Source organism: Apostichopus japonicus, chromosome 15, assembly GCF_037975245.1.
Source record: "Apostichopus japonicus isolate 1M-3 chromosome 15, ASM3797524v1, whole genome shotgun sequence".
Taxonomy (NCBI): domain Eukaryota; kingdom Metazoa; phylum Echinodermata; class Holothuroidea; order Aspidochirotida; family Stichopodidae; genus Apostichopus; species Apostichopus japonicus.
Window position 1 is genome coordinate 4,723,639 of NC_092575.1, and position 22,961 is coordinate 4,746,599.

Genomic DNA, 22,961 nt, shown 5'->3' on the forward strand with positions numbered 1-22,961 from the left:
AAATATATATATATATATATATATATATATATATATATAAATATATATATATATATATATATATATAAATATATATAAATATATATATATATATATATAAAAAAAACTGTTAAACAGCTATGCTGCATTTAGAGAAAGGCTGGATCTCGAGTGAGATACAATAATTAAATTATAATATATATATATATATATATATATATCTCATCAAGTAGGGAGATGAGATAATACTAACATGGACATATACAGTAGAAGATAGAATTGGTTTTTATTTTTATTGGTTATTTTGGTCTTTAAACATATTTAAAAGAAATTAGCTGTATTTGGAACAGACTTTTAGGGAATTATACAAAATGTCTTTCTTTGAATTATGTAACTTTGTTTAAATTTAAGAAATATCAAAACATGTGATCAGATTTGTTTAACCCTTTAATTGACAATAGAGTTTGTACCGAAGCTGAAATGCAAATTAGGCATAAATCCTAACAAAACTATTTCTATTGAAAGTGGATTTTGTCTATCTAATACCAGATATCCTTAGTTGTTACTGGGCTTGATAAGGATAAAATAATACCTTACTACACTGATCCTATGACAATACTAACTGATGAACAATATATTAAATGCATGAATTACATAGTTTATACACAGTTTCAAAAATAAAAGAATCACACAACACATTACAAAAATTCAAGAAATGTTAAAATATCTACAAAATACTACATCAAGGTTTGTCTGAGGAATACAAAATTGAATACAAGTATACACAAGGTGGTCAGCAGTCTCATTTTAGCATCCTAATGTGTGAAAATAGTTTCAAGGTGATAAGTAAGTTTTACAACCAAAGTCATTTGATGTTTGTCAATGTCAAAAGTTGAGGGTTATTTCAGGCATAGAGAAGGAAGCTCTATCATTACTACGATAAATAAACAAGAGTTTATTTGAATATTTTGCTGGACTCTGTCGGAAAGTCGTGATCACCACATTTTCAAACCGAGCCAGGGTGTAGTCACGATCACGTATCCCGTAGCGACGAGGATTGTGATCATTGTCACAGCTAAGGAATATTCAAAACTATCTCCCTCAAAGGACTCTGTGAATGGGTAGAATAACCCTCTCAAACAGGAGTCTTGTTTGCACAAGGCAGGGTTGTAATCCTTGTAATAGCTGCAAAGGAAAAATTGGAATGTCTATTGCTTTGTTTTCATTAGAGAAGGGTCAGGAGAAGGGGTAGGAAAGGGCGAGCAAAGGAGAGGGGAAGGGGAAGGGGGAGATTTTATATTTGCATATGGGAAACATATCATTTGCATCTGAATTCTATTTTCAAACATGCATACCAATAGTTTGCAAATTCCCTGATAACAAAAGCGTGAGTGAGAAACAGTATAGGTCATTTTTTTCAAGTCTTGCTTCTTAGCAAGAGATTCGATATATAATATCCCAACATAGACATTTGTTGACCCTGCAGAGAACAAAATATAATCTATGCATTGAAAGACCCCTTCCACACACTTACAGGGATATTCAGGTGGCTAACGTTTAATGTTAACCAAAATATCTGGAAATTCTATTCATCTTTAGGTCAAAACTATAAATACTATATAGTATGTCGTCTTGTGGAGAATTTAACATATTTTGAAAATTTGGCAAATTTTAAGAATGCATCTAACAACAGCAGAGTTAGTGATGTCATCACCGCAAAGATAAATACGAACAAATTCAGATTTCGTTGTCGTGGATACAGAAAAGTGTCTGGGAAATAATTTTGAACGGAATCATCACTTGCTAACGAATTTACTATTTTTGGAGAAGAAGATCTCGGTCCGAACAATTGTAACCTATTTCACGTAACACTGGGGAAGGTTCTGATAAAACCTGCAACAACAAAAAATACAAAATTTCCCTTTAAGACCTCTTTGAGGTTTAAGTAAGAGAAAAAAAACTCACAGGATCACAGATTCGGGTGGTATAGGTGGGACCTTGGTGAAGGTCACCGAGGAGGTCACCATGAAAGACTGAACATATTCCTCATCGACACCGGTGGTGGTGTTTGTGTTCTGACACCGCACTGCGTTAGCACCCATACAGTCCATTTTCAGGACGGAGGATGTGTAGCTGTCAAAAAAGTCACAAAAAATAATGAGTCTTTGAGATCATAAGTGAAGAGAAATTTTGAGATTGTATTTTGGGTCTGGTAGGAACCGTGCATCATCATTCCAAGCGAGCTATGCTTACGGATAATAATTGGATTATCCTGAATCTAAATAGGTGTTGAACTTTAGTTTTGTTTTTCTTCGTTCTTGGCACAATTTTCGAGGACTAATGCGTATTTTGTCAGCATAAAGTTACCACGGTCCAATACTCAATGGAACAGGTACCTTTTTGTTTAACAATCAAAGTATGTTGCCTACTAGATAATAGTGATTCTCAATGCAAAACACAATATCAATTTTAATACTGTTGTAGATGATTTTAAACATTGGATGGCAGCAATTTCAAGATCAAACACTGCTTTTCCCATCTCCAAGATGGCGCAGACATTACATCACGAAACGGTAACAACAGAACAAGATACCAATCCAGTTTTGCTTTCCCTTGGATCTGGTAAATTTTGGAATTTGGAGACTGATGATCAACATGTTGTAACAACTTTACCAAAACTTTCCTGGTGTTAATACTTATGATTGGAATCAATTAAGCTAAAAACATTCTCTTAAATTCTTTACGTTTAAATAAATGGCAAATATTTAGCCATTGGAATGTTTTGCCTCTCTGCAAATAAATACAGCAACCTCCCTATGACAAACGTTCACCTGATTTTCGCCGAGACGATTTCTTGAATCATAAAGCCGTTATATTCCCCCTCATCTGTAATGAGGACTTCCAGGTTGACTCCAGTCGGTACATCAAAGCATATCCCGTTGAGTTGATCCAATATCTGCGGGGGTGTTGGATCTTGTACAAACGTCTGGTTGGGATATTCAGTGGTCAGAGGGGACTCTGTGGTTACAGAAGTCCCGGTAGGTTGAATTAGACCAGAGTCATCGACATTTTCATTGTCCTCCCTGTAGGATATTCAAGAAATTAAATCAGTGTATTATTGCCAAGAAAATATGTTTAATAAATATTCTACAAAATATTAAATACTGTGATCGTCCTTACAAATTGAAAAGTTTACACAAAACAAAGCTGAAGTCAGTCTCTTCAAGTCATGGGGTTAACAATGTTTGTTCAATGTGGACTACTCATCTGACATTGTGTTAGACATCAAGCGCAAACCCCAAAAACATATTTTTCTCTTACATCAATTTTTCGATAACGCATTATCGCATCGTTGCCTGCTAACTCATCATCTCGTAGCTATCGGACTTAACTTTGGCCAATGGCTCATCAACCACTTTCAACTTTCTACATAGAACTCAAACATGTAGTAGTAACTGGTTTAAGTTCAACATGTGGGTCGAAAATTCTTGGCTCTGAATTTACTTTTATAATCTCCTTTCATCCTGTACTCACCAATAAAATTTCCAAAAGTTGTCGATATGACCTACAGACCCAAAAACAGTCTTAACACTTGACAACAGAAGAGTACAGTCGCAGCGATTATAAATACAGGTAACTCACGTAATGATAGCGGCCCAGTTACTTTCTTGGAGTACGTCTGCAACTCCTGTTTTACCGATCACGTCTGCGGCTACGAAGGTCTTCAGATTCTCCTTCATGTACGTTCGTAGCTCTGTACAGTTGGAGAGATCGGATAACGACAACCTGAGAAAACAGCCGGACAGCGTGTTTTCTCCTAAATAAATCTCCTGCGAGGTTGCTTCCGAGCAAAGACCATTGGAGCCTGCAAGATTGATGTAAAAAACATTGAGCAAATAGTTTAAAAGAAAAAAAAAAGAACAAAATAGTTTTAAAAGAAATAAAATTCTTAAAATGAGCAAATAAATCACTAATTTTTAATCCTACTCTATCTGAAGAAAACTTTTTTCTTTTCAGGTCTATAGTTTGCCGGCCATGTTTATCTGTTGTTCACGTACATGTTGGATAATGTATTGGGTAAGCAATTGGATTGGATTTGCAATTGGTAATTGGATTTGCAATGGGTAAGCAATTGGATAAGCAATAACTTTAACAACCTTCGAGCCAACTGTTAAAATGAGGGTAACTGTAATTTATAGCTACTTTTTGTGTTGGGTTATAGCTCTGTGGCACTTTGACAAAGCAATGTAATATTCAAACATAATTGAATAGCTCCCCAATCTAGCTAAGAGATTTAGGTAAACCTTGGCAAATCCTCCCCTTAAGTATTTACAAGTTTCATTGTACCTGGTGCAATTCCAGGAGACTACAATAACCAATTGCATTTCCTGGTGCATCTTTATCAACAAACTTGGTATGGTAAAGCAATCTATATATACAATTCACTTAAATGTGGAAACATATTCACTAAAATACTAAACATACTTTCATCAATACTAAAACATACTTTCATCATTACTAAAACCATACTTTCATCCATAGTTACAGGGCATTATCATCTAACTTCTGTTCCCTTACTGTAGGTATATAAGAAAAACTCTTAAGTGTGGATGAGTATTGGCAACATACTTTCATCCATACTCACCATGTATTGTCCTTTAAATTCTGCTCCTCTCACTGACGTTATCTATACAGTACACTTAATACGAATGAGCATTAGCTTGAATGCTTATACATACTTTCATCCATATACTTACCATGTATTGTCCTTTGAATTCTGCTCCTCTCACTGAGGTTATCTATACAATACACTTAATATGGATGAGCATTCATTTGAATGCTTAAACATACTTTCATCCATACTTACCAGGCATTATCATCTGAATTCTGCTCCTCTCACTGAGGTTATCCATACAATACACTTAATACTGACGAGCATTCCCTTGAATACTAAACATACTTTCATCCACATACTTACCATGTATTGTCCTTTGAATTCTGCTCCTCTCACTGAGGTTATCAATACAATACACTTAATATGGATGAGCATTCACTTGCATGCTTAACCATACTTTCATCCATACTTTCATTCATACTTACCAGGCATTATCATCTGAATTCTGCTCCCATCGCTGACATCCACGTTGGTGAAGACCGTATTGTCTTGTCTCGTCTCATTACAGGAAAGATCTTGAGGGTCAGCCGTGCAGTTCACCGGTGGTGACGTAGTTGTCTCAACCATTTGGTAGACGGCGACACCGGACAACACCGCAGCACCAGTGTTATAACCGGGGTTTCCGGATCGCGAAGACTGAACCGGATCGGCCTCGTATAACCTGGTTACCCGATCGGAAACGACCGAAGGCAGATATGTGAACGTTGTCCGGAATCTCTGAGTGACTGACCTAACTTCCCTCTGTACAGCTGGATCGTCTGTATCGGAGTCATTACCCACAGACGATGTCGTCGTCATCATTGGTATAGGGGTATTGGTGACCGTGGAGTTGTCATCGTTGAAAGAAGTCGACGGTTGCCGGTCGGTGACCGTCGTGTCTGGAGTCACGGTCGGTGAAGTGGCAGGAGGTGTGGTCAGCCCTGCTGGACTTGTAGTCAAGATCTGGGTGGTGGGTGCAGGAGTTGTACCTTCCGTTGGACTGGCTGTAATAGGCGGGAAAGTTTCATCTGTTTCTAGAGACACCAGTATGTCATCAAAGTCTGTGACCAATTCGGTCGCTGTGAAGGTAGAATTGGCGTCGACATCTCGGGGTGTGACGGTACTACTTACGGACACTATGGTCGCCTCCGTTTCCGGGAAGGGTGGCGGCGTGATGAAAGTGGTGTCGTCGGTCGGTTCTGGGATAGACGTGGTCTCGGGAAGCGGTACAGAACCGAGTAGAATGGTGACGTCCACGGAGACAACTGCACTACCACGCCAGAAGAGTTGGTAGTCAACATCCAGTACCACGTTGTCGCAATCCTTGGTGTCGTCGTTCAGCGTGGGTGTCGGCGGTACGGTGAAGCCGTCGTCCCATTCACACCTGGTCGAGGTACCGCCTTCCTCTTCTCCATCCTCCGTGCTACCTGCCTCCTTGAATAACTCTGTCTGCGTGGCGTTCGGCAAGGACTCTGACTGAGATCTGAGATACGACTCGACCCCCTGACCTAGACAGAGATAACTCACGCTCGTGCCCGCGATGGTCGCTTGCCCGTACCCCGCGATCACTCGCGGGACCGCGGGACAGGGCGGATAGGAGGTGGCAGACGGTTGCAGGTACCACCGGGCGCTGAATGGGGTGTAATCGGCGCAGCTGGACGGTTCCAACAGCTTGGTGCATTCGCTGTAACTGTCCTCTTGAAACTTGACTACGGCCGAGTGATGACAATCGCCCTGGAGGGCAACCGCGGGTAGGGTGAGGTACCCGCGGAGATTTCCATCGTACATCAGCTCGACGGGATACCCGTTGCGATACCCGACAGAGCCAAAGTTTTCGTCAAAATCCAGTTCACGGGAGGACGTATCCTCAAAGCTGGTGGTCATCGGTAGGACTGTCTGCGATTTGAACGAATTGAACGAGGAGATGTCCTTCAGGCCGACGATGGTGTTGTAATAGAGACCCAGATGAGGACTGTTGGAGACCTGAACGCAGAGAAACGGCCACCAGTCCGATCGATAGAGGGATGCGGAATCGCAGAGGTAGTCGGGCAAGGCCGAAAAGTCACCACCTTCGACCCCCTCCGTGCAGGTGAATAGGCTTATGTCCACTTCAGAGCAATCCTGGAATATGATAAATGAAAAAACATTTTTTTCTGTTAAAGCTGTCTTACCTGAAAAAGTAGAAACGACGGATAAAAATTTAGCATTTTTTATTTATTACTTCCATGTGAGAAATCCTTTAAGGAAAAGTGCAATAACCAGTACAAATCTTATTATTATAAAATATAATAATATTGTTAAAATTAGCGCAAACTGCACGCCTTTTTAAAAGAATAAGCGAGTTACACTGCAATACTTATCAATCAAATCAAACGGTGACTCCTGCTTTTAGATATGTATTCAGGTCTTTTAGTGAATAAGAGGTAATCGTAAGAAGAGGTAGAACTAAAAAAGACGTTTATTGGCTTCATATGAACGATATCTCTCTTACCATATCACAGCAACAGTCTGTATCACATTTGCTCTCATAAAGATCGCAAGGACAAGGCGAGACTTCTACATATGCTGGGTTTAATAGCTCCGTCTCCTGAAGTCCCAAGAAAGCGCCTGCATAAGATATGTTGCCATAGCGATGAAACAATGCATTATCCCGTCAGTCAGCATAACCATACCATACTTAATAACCTGCTCAATGAGATGCATGGATGGGGGGGGAGGGGTGAAGAGGGGCCCTAGAGGCGAGTATGCATAGATATTGAGATTACTACCATAATAGCAGTGTATAAGAACACAAGATATATGTAAAAGGACATATGTGAAACATGCTAAAAGTGTGTCCACTGTATTCCATGATACAATCAAATTGATACGTTTTAGGACCAAAAAACATTTCATCAGGAGACCCTGTATCACGCCAGTGATGGACGTCAAATTGAAGAACGTTTGGAAAGACTGTTATGGGAACATTACATTTATGCATAAATCTAAACCAGCTTTTATGATTCGATCTTATTCTGACGACTGTTATCCTTAACATATGTATTATACTACGATTCTTCCCTTAAATACATCGTGACTTGCAATGTAAAGATCACCAGTATATATGGTGAAGTTCCTACCTGGAATGGCCGAAGCATTCAAAGGTCGAACAGGTTCGACCTCTGACAGGATAACCAGGGCATCGGAGGCGTTGGTGTACTTGGGACTCGAGTTGACATCGTACGCAGCGCAACATGTGAGCACCAGGGCGCCCTTGTGGGAACCGTAGAGTGATTTTAGCTGGGCATGAACGACCTTGAACACTTCACCCTCCTAAAGAAATGAACAATTTAATACAAAATTATGCATTTTAAATGAAGGAAGGAATGGATGGATGATTACATGAATGAATGGAACTATGAGTGAGTGAGTGAATGTAAGAATGAATGAATGGGTGAGTGAATGACTGAATGAATGAGGGAGTGAATGAGTCAATGAATTAATGAGTGAATGTAAGAATGAGTTAGTGAGTGAGTGAGTGAGTGAGTGAGTGAGTGAGTGAGTGAGTGAGTGAGTGAGTGAGTGAGTGAGTGAGTGAGTGAAAGAATGACTGAATGAATGAGTGAATGAACGAGTGAATGAGTGAATGAATGAGTGAATGAATGAATGAATGAATGGAAGAATGAAGGCTTGAATGCATGAGTGAATGAATGAGTGAGTGAATGACTGAATGAAAGAGTAAATGAATGAATGGATGGATGAATTGATGAATGAATCAATGAATAAACGAACGAACGAACGAACGAACGAACGAACGAACGAACGAACGAACGAACGAACGAACGAACGAACGAACGAACGAACGAACGAACGAACGAATAAAAAGATACTTTCAATAAAAAAGAACACAGATTATGTTAAAGAATACTACAGGGAAACCTTTATACAGCCTTTTGAGCATTGTTAATAACTTCTGGCATTTTTACCAAATCTCCTCAGTTTCAGTTAAAATATGTTAGCAATTGATCACAACAAGGCGTACATATTAATCAAAGGAACTTTAATTTACAAGTACACAATGAATACCATTCAATCCAAGAATTTCATTGTCCCAAACAGTTCAACATATATATTTTTGGTAATATGAAAAAGCATATCCGAAATTTAAGAACCTTTCCTTCAATTTTTTTTTAAATGAAAGTGGATTACTGCAGCTAACAAAACTGAATTATTATGAAATATTAGAATCAAATATGGTCAATTTGTGTTATACCAAATCCCAAATAAAACACTGCTTTAAGATGGGGCCATACTTTTGCACAAGCATAAGATGCTGACAACACTGCTTCTCTTGGGCAAATTGCATCAGGTTATGAGTAACGATAAGCAATCAATTTCTAACACTTGCTGATCAAAATCTGTCTGTCTAATTTCTCGTTTGGGGTCCAAAAAGTAAAGAACAAAAGAAGGAAATACAAATCACAGTATAATGACTTTGATGCATTGTTTGGACAAACCTGAAATACAAATTCTGAAGTGAGGAGTGTCCAGGGAGATATCTGTGTGATGTTGGGAGCGTCAGACACCGGACTCGCCTCCGTGGTAGGACACGTTGAATTAGCGTCCGTCGGGCATGGCGCTGTTGTCAGAGAAGAAATATCAGGAAAATAATAACTTTAAACACATTTATTAGCTGGGATGAGTTATATCAGGATATTGGTGAGTGCATACTCATCTTGCATAAACTTAAAAAGGCTTGATTCACATGGGGGACCAAAGTAGCCAAAAAGTTATCTGCATTTGAGAATCCTCCAAAATTTAGACCAGTCCTAAGAAGGAAGTTATATCATATTATCTAAAGGTTTGCTTTTCTTTCTACTGCATACCACGAATGATAAAATTAAAAAGAGTTTAATACTCTACCTGTTACTTTATGACTTTGCTAGAAGAAGGGACTCCACCAATAACTGGGTCTGACTTGTCAGAGCTATTTCAGGTATATGCTGCATTTGCCATACTAATTTGCTGGGTGTGTGAATCTCACATGATCATAAAAATTTAAGCATATATCCATTTTCTTTCCCCTCTCGAAAAGTCATCATTTCCCGTTAGTTAATTAATTACAGAAATCTATATATATCTATTTATATATATATAGGTTGAGACTAGTGGAACACTAGTAGTTGTTACTGAGAGTTTCACGTATTCAGCGATCATCAGAAAACTCTGATGATGGCTCAACATGTGAAACTCTGAGTAACAACAACTAGTGTTCCACTAGTCACAACTAGTCTCAACCTATATTCCATCCTGTCCACCGGACATAGGGCACTCTGCACCAAGATAGACGCAAACCAACCAAATATATATATATAAATATATATATATATATATATATTCTTCTTTTAACTATCTAAACTGCACGCCAAGTAGTTATTATTTGATTTAGAAGAAAACTTTTGTTTTATAAACTCACTCGCAAATGTTGGTGATTGAGTGGTTACTCCAGATGGTTGCTCAAATACGCAGGAGGGGTTGTCGATAGTGTCTTGGGCAAATTCTGTGGTGTTGACCGGCACCAGGTTGCAAACGAATGTTATGTCACCTTCATTAGGCCGCAGAGTGTCAGAGAGGACCAGGTAAGCTGAGAAAGTCGGTGTGCGAACGTTAGAGACCGTCGGCACCAGTTGAACTGACCCAGAGTCTAAAACAAATGTGGCTTCCGGTCCTTCGATAACACACACAAAAAAAGAGGGCAAATATTGCATAATACAAATTTGTCCAACGCTAGTGTCATTTCTTTTGCATAGCAATACAATACACATGGATTGTAAATTCTAAAACAACACATTTTTACTTTCACAGCAAGGCTAGTCTCCTCTAGATAGATAAAATACAAAGAACTGCAAGAGATATTTGATTTCCAGATAGATATACCTACCTTACTTATGTTTTGCAAAAATGATTCACCCAGTTCTTATGCAAACTTTCTTATTTCTTTTAGTAAACATTTTCTGGCATTGAAACTTCACAAGATATTCAATAAATGACTTTAAAAAGGAGAATAATAAATTTGAAAAGATAATTACCTGCAGATGTAGATGGTACATACTGGTTACCCTGAGTTGAGTTGGCCATGCAAGCCACAAGCACAACCGAGCCATACCTTCTGATACTGTAGCGCATCTAAAGTCAAGAAAAAATACAAGGTTTTCTACTCATAAAAATACATAAAAAAGTTAGATTTTTGACTGAATACTCTTTTTAATAATAATAATAATAATATTTAGGATTTATAAAGCGCAGACATACCCACCGAAAACGGTGCTCAAGGCGCATCACAATATTACCCTGGTCAACGATAACCTGTCAAACATAGAGACAATCCCTCCACATGGTAGTAGCTAAACAGTGCCCAGCTGACAGTTTATCTCCCAGATCCCCCCCCCCCTCTCCATTTATACACCTGGGTGAAGAGAGGCAATAGAGATTAAGTGCTTTGCCCAAGGACACAACCATCTGGCCAAGACTCGAACCTGCAATCCTTATATCACAACAAATTCACCAAAACACTGACTTTACAAGTATTTACGACTTTGACCTCTGGTGACCTCAGATGAGATTGACCAACACATAAAGAATAGGTTTCCAATACTCACTGTACATACATATCAGCGCACACCAAATCATCAACATCGCACAGATTCCTTTTTGCCTATGGCAAGGAATCGATACCACGGATCATTTTTAAATCACATCATATCGCAGTTTTCTTAAATCTTTATTTAATTTTCAATTTTTACCGTCACACTATCCATCCCTGGAGAGACCACTTCGTCATCGAAAGACACCCAAAGAGATAAGTTAGCTGCGGAGAGAGAAAAACATTCATTTAAAACTTACATATTGTGACATTTCTCGGGGGATACATATAAAACATCATTACTTAAGTCTGTAATTTGAACAAGTAGACAATATTCTTAGAGTTATTTCTATAGCTCTTGCATTAATTAAAATATTAAACCTGGTCTGTATTTTGACAACTAAATCTAGTCCAATGATACTTCAATATCCCTTGTTTCAAAGTTCAAACTGTAATTTAATTATTGTGCAACATACAGTAACATTAACCAAGCCCAGTACAGGTTACATGCAGATTTCAAATTTTCAAATTTGATAAATAAATTGTGAAAAATATTTTGATGATTTTAAAATATCAACACCTATCAGGGAGGACCTGTCTCTCTCTCTGAGTAACCTATTCTTTGATATAAATACAACATCTTCCTCATGGGCATAGCAAACTTTGGTTAATGTAGAGCAAACTCCTTCACCCTCCTAACCCCTGCCGCATCCCATTAGATACTTCTTGGAATCAAGAGAGTATGAAATTGGGCCCAATGCAAGGATGCTTTACTACTTGAGCCTTGTCTTCACAGGGTTTGTGTGCATTATGCTCCCACCTTTACCAACCCCCTACCACCCCCTGCCCTCCTTTCACCTCCTGACACAAAACACAATCTTTTTTATCTGTGGCTCAACATATCCTTCATTTATATTAGTCACACTCACCATCCACAACTCCCACAATGGCACAGGATACGATCACGTCGTAAGAGTCGACCGGTTCACTGAAATTAAAACATTTAAGAACTTTAGGTAAATTGCATCATGTGATATGTGTGAAAAAAACTAAACTGAAAATATCTCTTACAAGTGTTTAACATCAATTGGTGGGTTTCATACAAGACCAATTTGTTTTCAAGAACAAATTTTGGTTCAATAAAACTCTGCTATTATAGAAATTAGCTTTCCAGCTACATCACATTCTAGTCAAGATACCTTGTTTTCTTTGGTCTCTTAAAACTTTTCTATCCTCTCCGTCAATGTGAAAATCCTGTATTTAAGTAAGCTGAATATTAATGTAACGTTCATTATTGTTTAAGTGAAGAACCCTACATTTTGTTCAGGACTGAATCAAACACTTTTTTGCCTGCCTTTATTTCACTTCCTGCAAGATTCACTTAAAAGGATATGAAATGGAAATGGGGAGAAGAATATGAAATGTCTGAATGAATGATCATCAAAAGCATTCAAGCTTTTCCTCCGACGATGTGATTTTTACATGTCACCTTTCTCTTGAGATCGTTACGACAAATTACAAACGACAGGAAATATTGCCATGTAAATAAATAACCTGCTTACTGCAAGGTTCGTCTGAACAATTGTTTTTGGTTTATGAGAATCCTTCAAGTTCCCCTCACCTGAGTTTAACTTTCACAGTGCTGGTCTTAATGGCTTCTGCATACGGCACTTGAATAACTGGGTCACAAAAGCTGACAATTGGACTTTTCTTCACGACCACGAAGCTGTTAAAATGAAGAGAGTGGTACCTTATAAGTATGACTACTACCTCGAACTAAACTTTAAGAGTAAACGTGAAAGCAAGAATAAGCTCACAAGAGCTGGTGCATGTGATTTGAAATAAAAATCTCCATATGTATTTTTTTGCTTTAAGATTAATAATATTGTTGAACACCCGCATGACAAAAATGTCAACAAAAAGAAAAACTAATATATTTTAACCATTTTAAGTAAGAGCAAAAAGCAAAAGGGCAGAGCTGACGCACTCAAATCTCAAACTGATTAATAAAACTCATGGAAATGAAAGAAAAGCTCTGATGATCTACACTTCAGACTAGGACTCAGTGAATAATTTATCTGGCATCGCAAAACGTCTATGCAAAAATGCTATGTAAAATTTTGGTCAAATTGCATATATAGTCCAAGAATGCATAAGAGATTTATCATGTACACAGGAAAACAGTGTATTTTACAAAAGACAAAGTTGAGAGCATTTCAAAACTGCTACACACAAAAATTTGAACACTAAATTATATGTCTGGGACTGAAACAATAAAAACTTTTCTTCACTTACATTTGACCCACCCCTCTCCCCCCCCCCCCCCACTTGATGTTTGTCAACATAACAAAGAAATCAAGATAGTGTGTCTGGCTTAGAAGGGGAGATCCTGCTACAGACTTATACATACATTTAACAACTACTGTAATACCAGTATAATATACAAGCAGCTTTTCTAAGAGCTCTTGCCTAATCTAAGAGCTATTGCCAAATCTTGGAAACTGTATTAAATCACAAAGCCAGATCATGTCAATCATGAAGGCTGTTTAGTACCTGCACAGTAACAACATTTGGAGCTATCAAAGTCGATGAAAATAAACTTACCCAGTTGGTCCCTGGGATGTAGTAAAGTTAAAGTAATTGGTGCTATCCCCAGGCATCATTGTACTTTCTCCACTACACTGAACCTCTATAACACGCCCCTGTTCGGATACACTGTGATGTTAATAATAATGATAATAATCAGCAGTTATTCTTACAAGGCTTAAGCGACCACAAATGTGGGAGAAACCAGCAAGGGCTTATGGATCACAACTTACATGTCGGGAGGCTTCCAATTCAACATTTTAACTCAATTTGGAATCTTTTCAATTTAGGAAGTCATTTCAGATGGGGAAAACTGTAGATTGCTCTTGGCTGAAAAACCCAGCTTACTATGACCCGGCCGGGAATCGAACCCGGAACCTCCCGATTTCTAAGCCTCATTGCTTCAAATGCCATTGCTTTTATCCACTCAGCCACAGCACTGGATGTTAAAACAGATGATATTTGTTTCAAGTTCTTCATTTATAGCTCAGCAGATATTATTTATGTTTATACATATATACGAGACATAACAAGTTCAGTCCAATGTAACTAACTACCATGGAAAACCAACTCAATGTAACCATCCACTTACAGTACTGTAAGTACTATGAGTTGAGTGACTTATAAAACATCCTTCACAATGATGTACTATGTCAGAAACACAGCTTGCTTTGTAAAACATTCTCTCAAATGATTTTAGTACAGCACATGGTAAATATTTTGGAAGCATGGTTGCTACGCAATACCCGATCACTTTATTCCCTGTGCAACTGAAAACATGCATAAGCAATAGTTAGAGACATAAATGAGGGTGTTTTGTTTTGAAGGACGAATACCGAAGCGTATGTGGCTAGTTAGAATTTCTGCAACAGCTCTAGAACTAAGAAAAATGCAAATGGTAGCAATTTTTCAGACAGCTTTGTCAAATGACACACCTTATTTACATAGCAAAACAGCTGTTAATTAGTAAAGCCAATTTCAGCATGTTCATGGAACATTGCTATCTGTTTTTTTGTTTTGTTTTTTTAAACCTACTTGAAGAAAATATCTGCCTGCAGCTCCCCTCTGGGTAGCACCTCGTCTACAAATTCAATGACGGCATCCCCAGGATGGTACGGTGTTACAGTAACGCATGACACCAACACCTGTGGGTGGTAAATGGGTTTGATATGCTAATCAGTTAATTATTTCTCACAGCAACCAGGGCTATGTGAGATGCCTGATATGTAGCTTTTGACAATAACAATTTTGCTGACAAGAAGACAAGCCAATTCACTTATCAGTAGGATGAATCATTATTTAGCAGAGTACTAGAAACTTAAATGGATTCAAACAATCATGACTTTGAACACATTGAAAAAAAGTTTTGCACACATGTATATGTCAATTTATGACCAGGCCTAGAATTTCACAGCCCTAGTCTGTTACTGAGAAGAAGAAAAAAGAAGAAAGATGAAAATTGCTAAAAACATCTGGCCAAAATCAAGTTTCCACAAAAATGTTGCAGAATTACAACACACATCAGATACTGTACATAGAGGCTTATGGCAGTAGCCTAATAATATGCTGATAATAATCAGTAATACAGGGTTTATATTAGGTACAGAAATCATACCGATTTCTTACTGAAAATTACTGTAATAACCCAAAATGTCATGTATTTATTTTCTTAATGCCTACTGGCATTGAAAGTGCCTATTATTTTAATTCTTGGTGGGGCTTATTCGCAGGGCAACCCTGCGAATAGCCAGACACATACACTTTATTCACAGGGCAGCCCTGCGAATAGCCGGACACAAGTATCTTATTCACAGGGCAGCCATGCGAATAGCCAGACACATACAAGCTTATTCGCAGCCTGCAGGGCAGCCCTGTGAATAGCCAGACACAAGCATCTTATTTGCAGGGCTGCCCTGCGAATAGCCAGACACATACACCTTATTCACAGGGCAGCCTTAGACTGGGTTAACGGGCTCAGTAATTTTTGGGGCTATTCGAGTTTGCTTTTGGGCACCAGCTATCTCTTTGAGAGTCTTAATTGGGAGCCTCTATATTTTAAGGAATTTATTGGCCTTTGGGATTCGTATCTTAATGCTGTTAGGGTTGGTTTTGGGAGCCTATCGCCTTAAGATTGAACCAGTCTAGCATTAGTACCGCCAACATAAAAATGTCATCCCTCGATCATTTTCACCTTTGTTTTTGCAGAGTGACTGCTCATTTGCATGTAAAGGTGTGGGAGGGGGGGGGGGTGTCACACCTTTTACCATATTGGCTTTCAGGCAATATCGGCTTTTGGGGAATCCCAAGATAAGCTCCCTCAAAATAAGCTTTTAAACTTGAACTGCTGGGGCTCCAAATGTTAGCTTATGAAGTGGCTAAGACTATTTGGGCCCAAAAGGTTGGCTTTTTCAAGGCCCCTAAACTGACTGGTATCAACAGCAAAACCTAATAATAAACCCATTTTCAAAATCGTCACAGTCCTGCGAATAAGGTGTCTGTGTACGTTATTCGCCGGGCTGCCCTGCGAATAATCATTTCGTTAATTCTTTTCTGTACTGGCAAATGGCAAAAATCAAACATCATCTAGTTGGTACATTGGCTCAATTTTGGAATCCTGATGATAAAAGAGTAACATACATGTACAGAAAGGACAACTGAATGTATACGCTTGCAACGTTTTACAATAAAGAATACTTACACTTTCATCTATTTCGACACTGGGTTGATACACAGGGCCATTAGAAGTATCATTGACTGCCAACAGGTTGACAGTGATTACTCCTCCAAAGTCATTTTCTGTGACTGCGAACACTGGAGTATCCAAATCTGTAATGTTTCCTACGCTCACTACACCATAGATATCTGCCAATTAAAAAGTATAAGATACATACCTTAACATAACCTTGCTTAGAAATTCTTCTCCAGAAAATCATCAGTGTTGCTTCAAGATTTTAACACATGTTACAGGTTGCTAAATCTTTTGCAAAGTACAGGTCTGGATTGCAACCAAACAAGTCATTTCAAGATATTGAGGACTGATTCTCTATTTAATCTGTATGTGGATAGTAAAGCATTCTATTTGCAGAAGACTAGTAGTTCAATGATAAGGTGGAAACCAAATTTATAATATAGGCGTAACGTAAATAATAATATCATAAGTAGCAAACTAACAGTAACAACAGGGTAAACTGCAGAAGGCATAGGCCTAACAATTATTACATATTTCGCATAACTGGTATTCGTGTTAAAAGTACGTGACCGAAACTGTTAATATGCAGATGAATTTGTTCAAAAGAACGAAGCAGAGGACTAACCTTGACTTTTGGTCTGATTGCAGAGAGAAAGGCATACGAAAAGGTGGATTAATGCTGTTTTTAGCATGTCAGACCAGTACCAGTACCATTACATAATCCCAGTCTCTTTCAACGATCGAAAACAAACGGAATGCAGCCCAGTTCTTATTTCCAACTGAATGTTAAATTCAAATATAAATTCCGTCATAACGACATTCAAATATCATATAATGATCAAAAAGGTCCTAAAAAGTCATCATTAAAGCTAACTTTTTGCTTATTTATTCAACAAATAATTTTAAAATGCAATATTTTACGAACATTCTTATTTAACTTTTTTTAAATAGTACAAAAATCATCATTTCAAACACCTGTTAAACCCTCAATTATGGAAATCTTGTTGCATGGACATCGTTTATAAGAATTTTTTATCACGTACAAATCTTGAGCAGGCACATAGCTTCGGGGATACTTCGCATCAACGATTATGGTTTATCATTCTTTCTGCAAAAAAGGAATTGTGGGTTCGAAACCCACTGTTTCCCCATGCGCCATCCTGCTCTTTTTCTGTAGCATTACGCAAATTTATCGTGGTGTGGATACCACACGATTGCTTAACTAGATAGATAGATACGTATAAGGTAATCCTATACAACTCCCTGAAACGGTCTGCCATGTAGATCAAAGGAATTAGAGTAAACTTGGTTAGTTGGGAAGGGGTAGTCTCGAATTTCGAGAAGTAATGGGGAATGTAGGTATGTAACTATGCAGAAGAAAAAGAAAACATCGAAACGTTCCGAAAACATACATGATTCCGCGTCCTTCTTGGGTATTTGCATATGTGAGATAGTAATATATGTTCCCGCGGTCAGACAGATCTTATGAGATCAACTTCTTCCCCCTCGTAATCTGTTCACTAATTTTTTACGTTCACTGGATCTATGGTTTGCTCCCGACCCAATATATGCTATAACCTAAACAAAATTTAGAAAAAAAGGGTTACTCAAAATCTTCAACAAGCATACATCCAACAACAGTATTTTCGCACTGTCTATGGAAACTATACTCGGTATAAACCCTAGGTAACTACCCTCTAAGATCACTTTCAACTCGAAAATTAAGAAAAATATAGACGGCAAAACTGGCGTCCTGGGGGAGGGGGATGGGTCTAAGGGGAGGGGGTAATTTTAAAATTAATTGAGGGTCCTAAAAGATGCAATCTGGTGCTATATTTTGCAACTTAAAGTAACTTTATGTTCAAGAATTTTCGGACTTGAGTCCGTCTGATATGTATGTCTTTCATTGAGGCGGATATAAAAGACATTAACTATTTTGCTATGATAATTTTTTTTTAATAAGAGTGTTGAAAGTTGAAATCGAAATCCATTCAGGGTATAGTATTGAAGTTTAAGCATTAGCGATTCACGCCGCCACCTAGTGAGAAAACAATTGGTTACTGTGATGTTCGGTGGAAAGAACTGTTCAATGTTGCCGATGTATGCTTACATTTTTTGTCTTGTACTATCGGATTACTGTTCTTTGTTTTGCTGTCGCACTGTTTGTGTCACTGCGCCATAAGCGTCTTTTTTTTTTTACGGATACCGTTGCATTATCAAAGTCCATTATTATTATTATTAAAAGTTTTACTGAAGAACATAATGCGTTTCGTCCTTTGTCAAAAAAGTTTTTGTTTGAGTAAATTTTTTAACACTATACAAGTCGCATCTGAGGGGGGGGGCACGATTTTGTTTGGGAAAGCACGTGCCCCTCCCCCCCCCCCCCTTGGCGACGTCAATTATAAATGCAATAGGGACGGTCTTGAATGAAAGGAGACTGGAGCGAGAGAAAGAGAAGTTTTCCCATCGGTGATTTCAAATCGATGCATTAGTTTCATCATAGAATCTGTCCTTTTTTCACACTGAAGGTATAATTCTTGAAGTGCGACCTCTTTTATCCGCGTGTTTTTGCCCATCGCTTGGCTGTTTTGGGGTTTTGTAAACAAAATCTCATTTCGTGAGTAATGATCGAGGCCCAAAATCACTGACGCAGTTATATTGACTGGGATTTCAAGTTTTTTTTCTCAAGTTATACACGTTTTCATTGGGTCAGCTCCTTCGCTCGCAGGACATGGACTATCACTTCTATGCAGACGACTCGAGTCTATATCTTATGTTCCACCCCAATGACATTACTATCACTGTGCATCGTCTAGAGAAGTGCATAACATCAGTTCGGCAATGGATGTCACAGAAATGCTTGAAAATGAATGACTCAAAGACTGGGGTGCTTCTAATATCATCAAAGCATCTGGCCAGAAAGATAGAGTGTCCAAGCATCATGATTGGTGACCATCAGGTGGAGCCTATAGTGATGTGGCAAAGAGCATCGGTGTCATAATGGACAAACATGCCTCTACGGAAGACCATATAACATCTGTGTGTCGGTCTGCTCAGTACCATCTATACAACATCGGAAGAATACGAAAATACCTCACCAGAGAAGCCACAGAGCAGTTAATCCATGCTTTCATAACATGTAAACTGGATTACTGCAATGCACTTTTCTGTGGACTACCAGTTAAACAAATAAAACGACTGCAAAGGCTCCAAAACATAGCAGCAAGGATTTTTACACTAACGAGAACATCTAGTCATATTACCATAGGCGTAGGAGCCTAATTTGATTGGGGGGGGGGGGGGGGCTGTAACGACTTGCCCGAAAAATATATCCAAAATTTTTCGCGCACTCCGCACGCGTTCAACATGTTAATTGTGCATATCATATAGGCATTCGGCGGTTATTACATCACATGCCAGTAACATACAATCATTTTCCGTGTTATTACCCTTCCATATTGGTTATAATTATTGGGGAAGTCGTTACAACAATAATGATAATCAATAATATAAGTTTAACCATTGAAAAAAAAACATTGCAAATTATTCTTCTTTCAGTAGGTGCTCGAAAAATTCTCAGCATATTGCCCGAATTTTCACCAAAAATTTTGATTGGTGGGCTGCAGCCCCCAGCCCCCCGCCTCCTACGCCTATGCATATTACCCCAGTATTGCATGATCTTCATTGGCTGCCAGTATCTCAGCGGATTAGGTTCAAAGTCCTTCTTCTTGTGTTCAAGTGCCAGAACAACATGGCACCTCCATACCTGCAAGATCTCATCCGTCCTCATCAGCCAACAAGAGCCCTACGTTCTGCTGGACATAGTCGTCTGGAGGTGCCGATCACCAAGACAAACATCTATGGGAACAGAGCTTTTTGCGTGGCTGGGCCACGCCTCTGGAATGAGCTGCCAGCTGAACTTAAAAACTGTTTCTAGTCTTACGACATTCAAGTCAAAGCTGAAAACCTTCCTTTTTATAGACAGCATTACTGCAATATTTAAACTGTGTATTAAATTCTTTTCATGTGCAATACTCCAACAAACTCAAACGTGCATGCTTTTTATTTTTCATCCTCATTTATATTGTATTTTATTTTGCATTTTTACTACATATTTCGTGTCATATATATTTTTTTATTTATTTGCTGTTACATAGCGTTTTAGAGCACTTTTGTGGATTTTACGCTTTACAAAATAAATTATTATTATTATTCCTTTCGACATTGTGGTCGATGCATAGACATATGGAAATACCTAGGCCTAAATAACATGCAACGACGTTTACCTTCCTGCAGATTAGCTTTGAAATTTTCAGAAAAGTATATTTGAGCATGACATCAGTGTTACAAAATATTGTGTTTTCTGTTGCCATAATCCAGTTCTGCTAACCTTTCGCAATGTTTTTTTTTTCCCGGAAAAAGTAAGGTTTGGTATAAATGAGCAAGACTTCAAATGACGGGAAGAACTTGTGCGGGGAAAGATGATATAGCCGAGACCGGGGACGGAATGACAGTTTGGACGATCGGGCAGTGCCGACGGCCCATAGCATAATATAACATATATTATAACATATATTACATATATTATAACATTTTAAAACAAAGTCTGATGTACAATTTACAAGCGTAGTCTACTTGGTTTTGGGAAGTTACGAATAATGTACTTAACATAGACTATTTTTATCCTTAGTGTAACACGTCGACTGACATCTATCAAACTTTTGGTTATATATATAGTAGCTAAGTGCACAGACTTTACCAAGCATGCATGATGTATAGCTTATAATAATATGTTTGTATTTTAAATAATAAGATGTGTAAAATTTGTTCTCTAGAACCTTCATCGTTGTCAAGCAAATGAAGAGAAAGTTTAATTGTAGCTCTATAGTGACAACGTATTGAAAATTTCTTTAATTTTTTAGATCTTTGTAAGTTTCAAAAGACAGCATGCAGCCATTTCGCATTGAAGCACTCTTAATTCACATGTGCATATTTGGCATAAGAGGGAGGGGTAAATTCCCATAGGCACCTCTCCCGATCCGGCAGTCCATTCCTTCAACAAATTACTCCTGAAAATGAGAAAACCTTGTACGGGCACGATGGACCCTTAATATACCACGTGACTAGTTTATGTTAATATGTTTAACAGGAGACAGCAACACCCCCCCCCCCCCCACCCCCATCGCAGAAGGATGTCGGTAATTACCTACTTGTTGAGTAGCTAATGAAATGTTTCATACCATCTTTAAAACCTTGATAGTTTTCCAACTTGAAAATTAAGCAAATCTTTGTATATCTGATGCATTAAAATTTCTTGATAAAAATGGTTCTTTGTTAGTTGCAAAACATCGCACCATTGCACCATTGAGCTCCCTTAATTAATTGAACTACTGCTCTATCACCCTTCCCACAAGTCAACAGTGCATCACATCACTACAACTTAGAACCCCCCCCCCCCCCCTACAGCATTACAGCTTGATAGCTTGAAAGGATCAATGCATATAAACATCAGAGCCTACGAATGAAACAGACAAACTTATACTTTTGTGCAGGGTGAGGGGAAGGACTGTGGAATGAGTAGGGGTCGTGGCAAGTTGAGCTTGAGCGTCATATATCACAAAAGATGCAGTTGATATCAATTTATTACATAATTGGTTTTAAATGACATTGAGCCACGTTAAAGAGAGATAGCAATTGTCTCAGAGCGGAAAAAATGTTTTGGGGTGAATGATATAATGAGTCAGTGAAATTTGAGAACGAGTGACTTTCTAATACAACGGAGGAGGGCAAGATTGGTGACTTTAAAATGTCAGTGTTAATGTCGTATTTTAAATTCACGTGTAGAGGTAACGTTCAATACTTTGCGTGTCTATACTAGTGGCTATCAATATGGCCGTTTACTGATACGGTATTGCTTTGGGAGGCGGCTAATAAAAGGGATATTGGAGCCGATTGTAAAATGAGAGGATAAGTGTAGGAGGAAAGAGCTGAAATAAAAAAAAGGGAACTAATAATGGCAAACGTGGCACGTTTCCCTTCCACCATGTTCACGTTTGTTAAATAAATGTTAAATAAATTTGTCCTTTACCACAGCTGTTCTCTCCCTTCCTACTTTACGTCCGTGCACGTGAACCCAAAGTTACGTGTCGTATTGTTCAAGCTGGTACGGGCATTCCAGCATTTACTTGGTTCCAGTCATTATCGTTTCACAACATGTGTGTTCACTTACGCTCAATTGACGTCATGCCTTCTACATCTAACAAGACTTTTAATTGGATTAGAAATATATTTCTCGTAATCAGACCAATCAGAAATCTCCACCTATTCGTTTAAAGAGTAGAATGCGACCAAGTGACGTAACACGCATATACCTTACGTATAGTAAAATAAGAAGCCTGTGCTTGTAACGCTTGTCTATGCATGTACGTACG

The 22,961-nt window shown here is 38.3% G+C and overlaps 2 protein-coding genes across 2 annotated transcripts; one reads left to right on the forward strand and one right to left on the reverse strand.

The window, feature by feature from the left end:
- Window positions 1–262: 262 nt before the first annotated feature.
- LOC139980987 (uncharacterized) lies at window positions 263–17,325 on the reverse strand. The gene is made up of 17 exons (XM_071993070.1): window positions 17,156–17,325; window positions 16,540–16,703; window positions 14,877–14,986; window positions 13,860–13,970; window positions 12,877–12,981; window positions 12,185–12,243; window positions 11,416–11,480; window positions 10,702–10,798; window positions 10,089–10,340; window positions 9,130–9,251; window positions 7,753–7,945; window positions 7,125–7,240; window positions 5,080–6,754; window positions 3,622–3,844; window positions 2,811–3,062; window positions 1,945–2,112; window positions 263–1,164 (listed from the first exon to the last, which is right to left on the reverse strand). Exons 1-17 carry the CDS (start codon window positions 17,220–17,222, stop codon window positions 975–977), a joined length of 3,969 nt encoding a protein of 1,322 aa, XP_071849171.1. The 5' UTR covers window positions 17,223–17,325; the 3' UTR covers window positions 263–974.
- Window positions 17,326–19,530: 2,205 nt separating this feature from the next.
- LOC139981381 (uncharacterized) lies at window positions 19,531–20,467 on the forward strand. Its single transcript, XM_071993746.1, has 2 exons — window positions 19,531–19,669; window positions 20,226–20,467. Exons 1-2 carry the CDS (start codon window positions 19,531–19,533, stop codon window positions 20,465–20,467), a joined length of 381 nt encoding a protein of 126 aa, XP_071849847.1.
- Window positions 20,468–22,961: the final 2,494 nt, after the last annotated feature.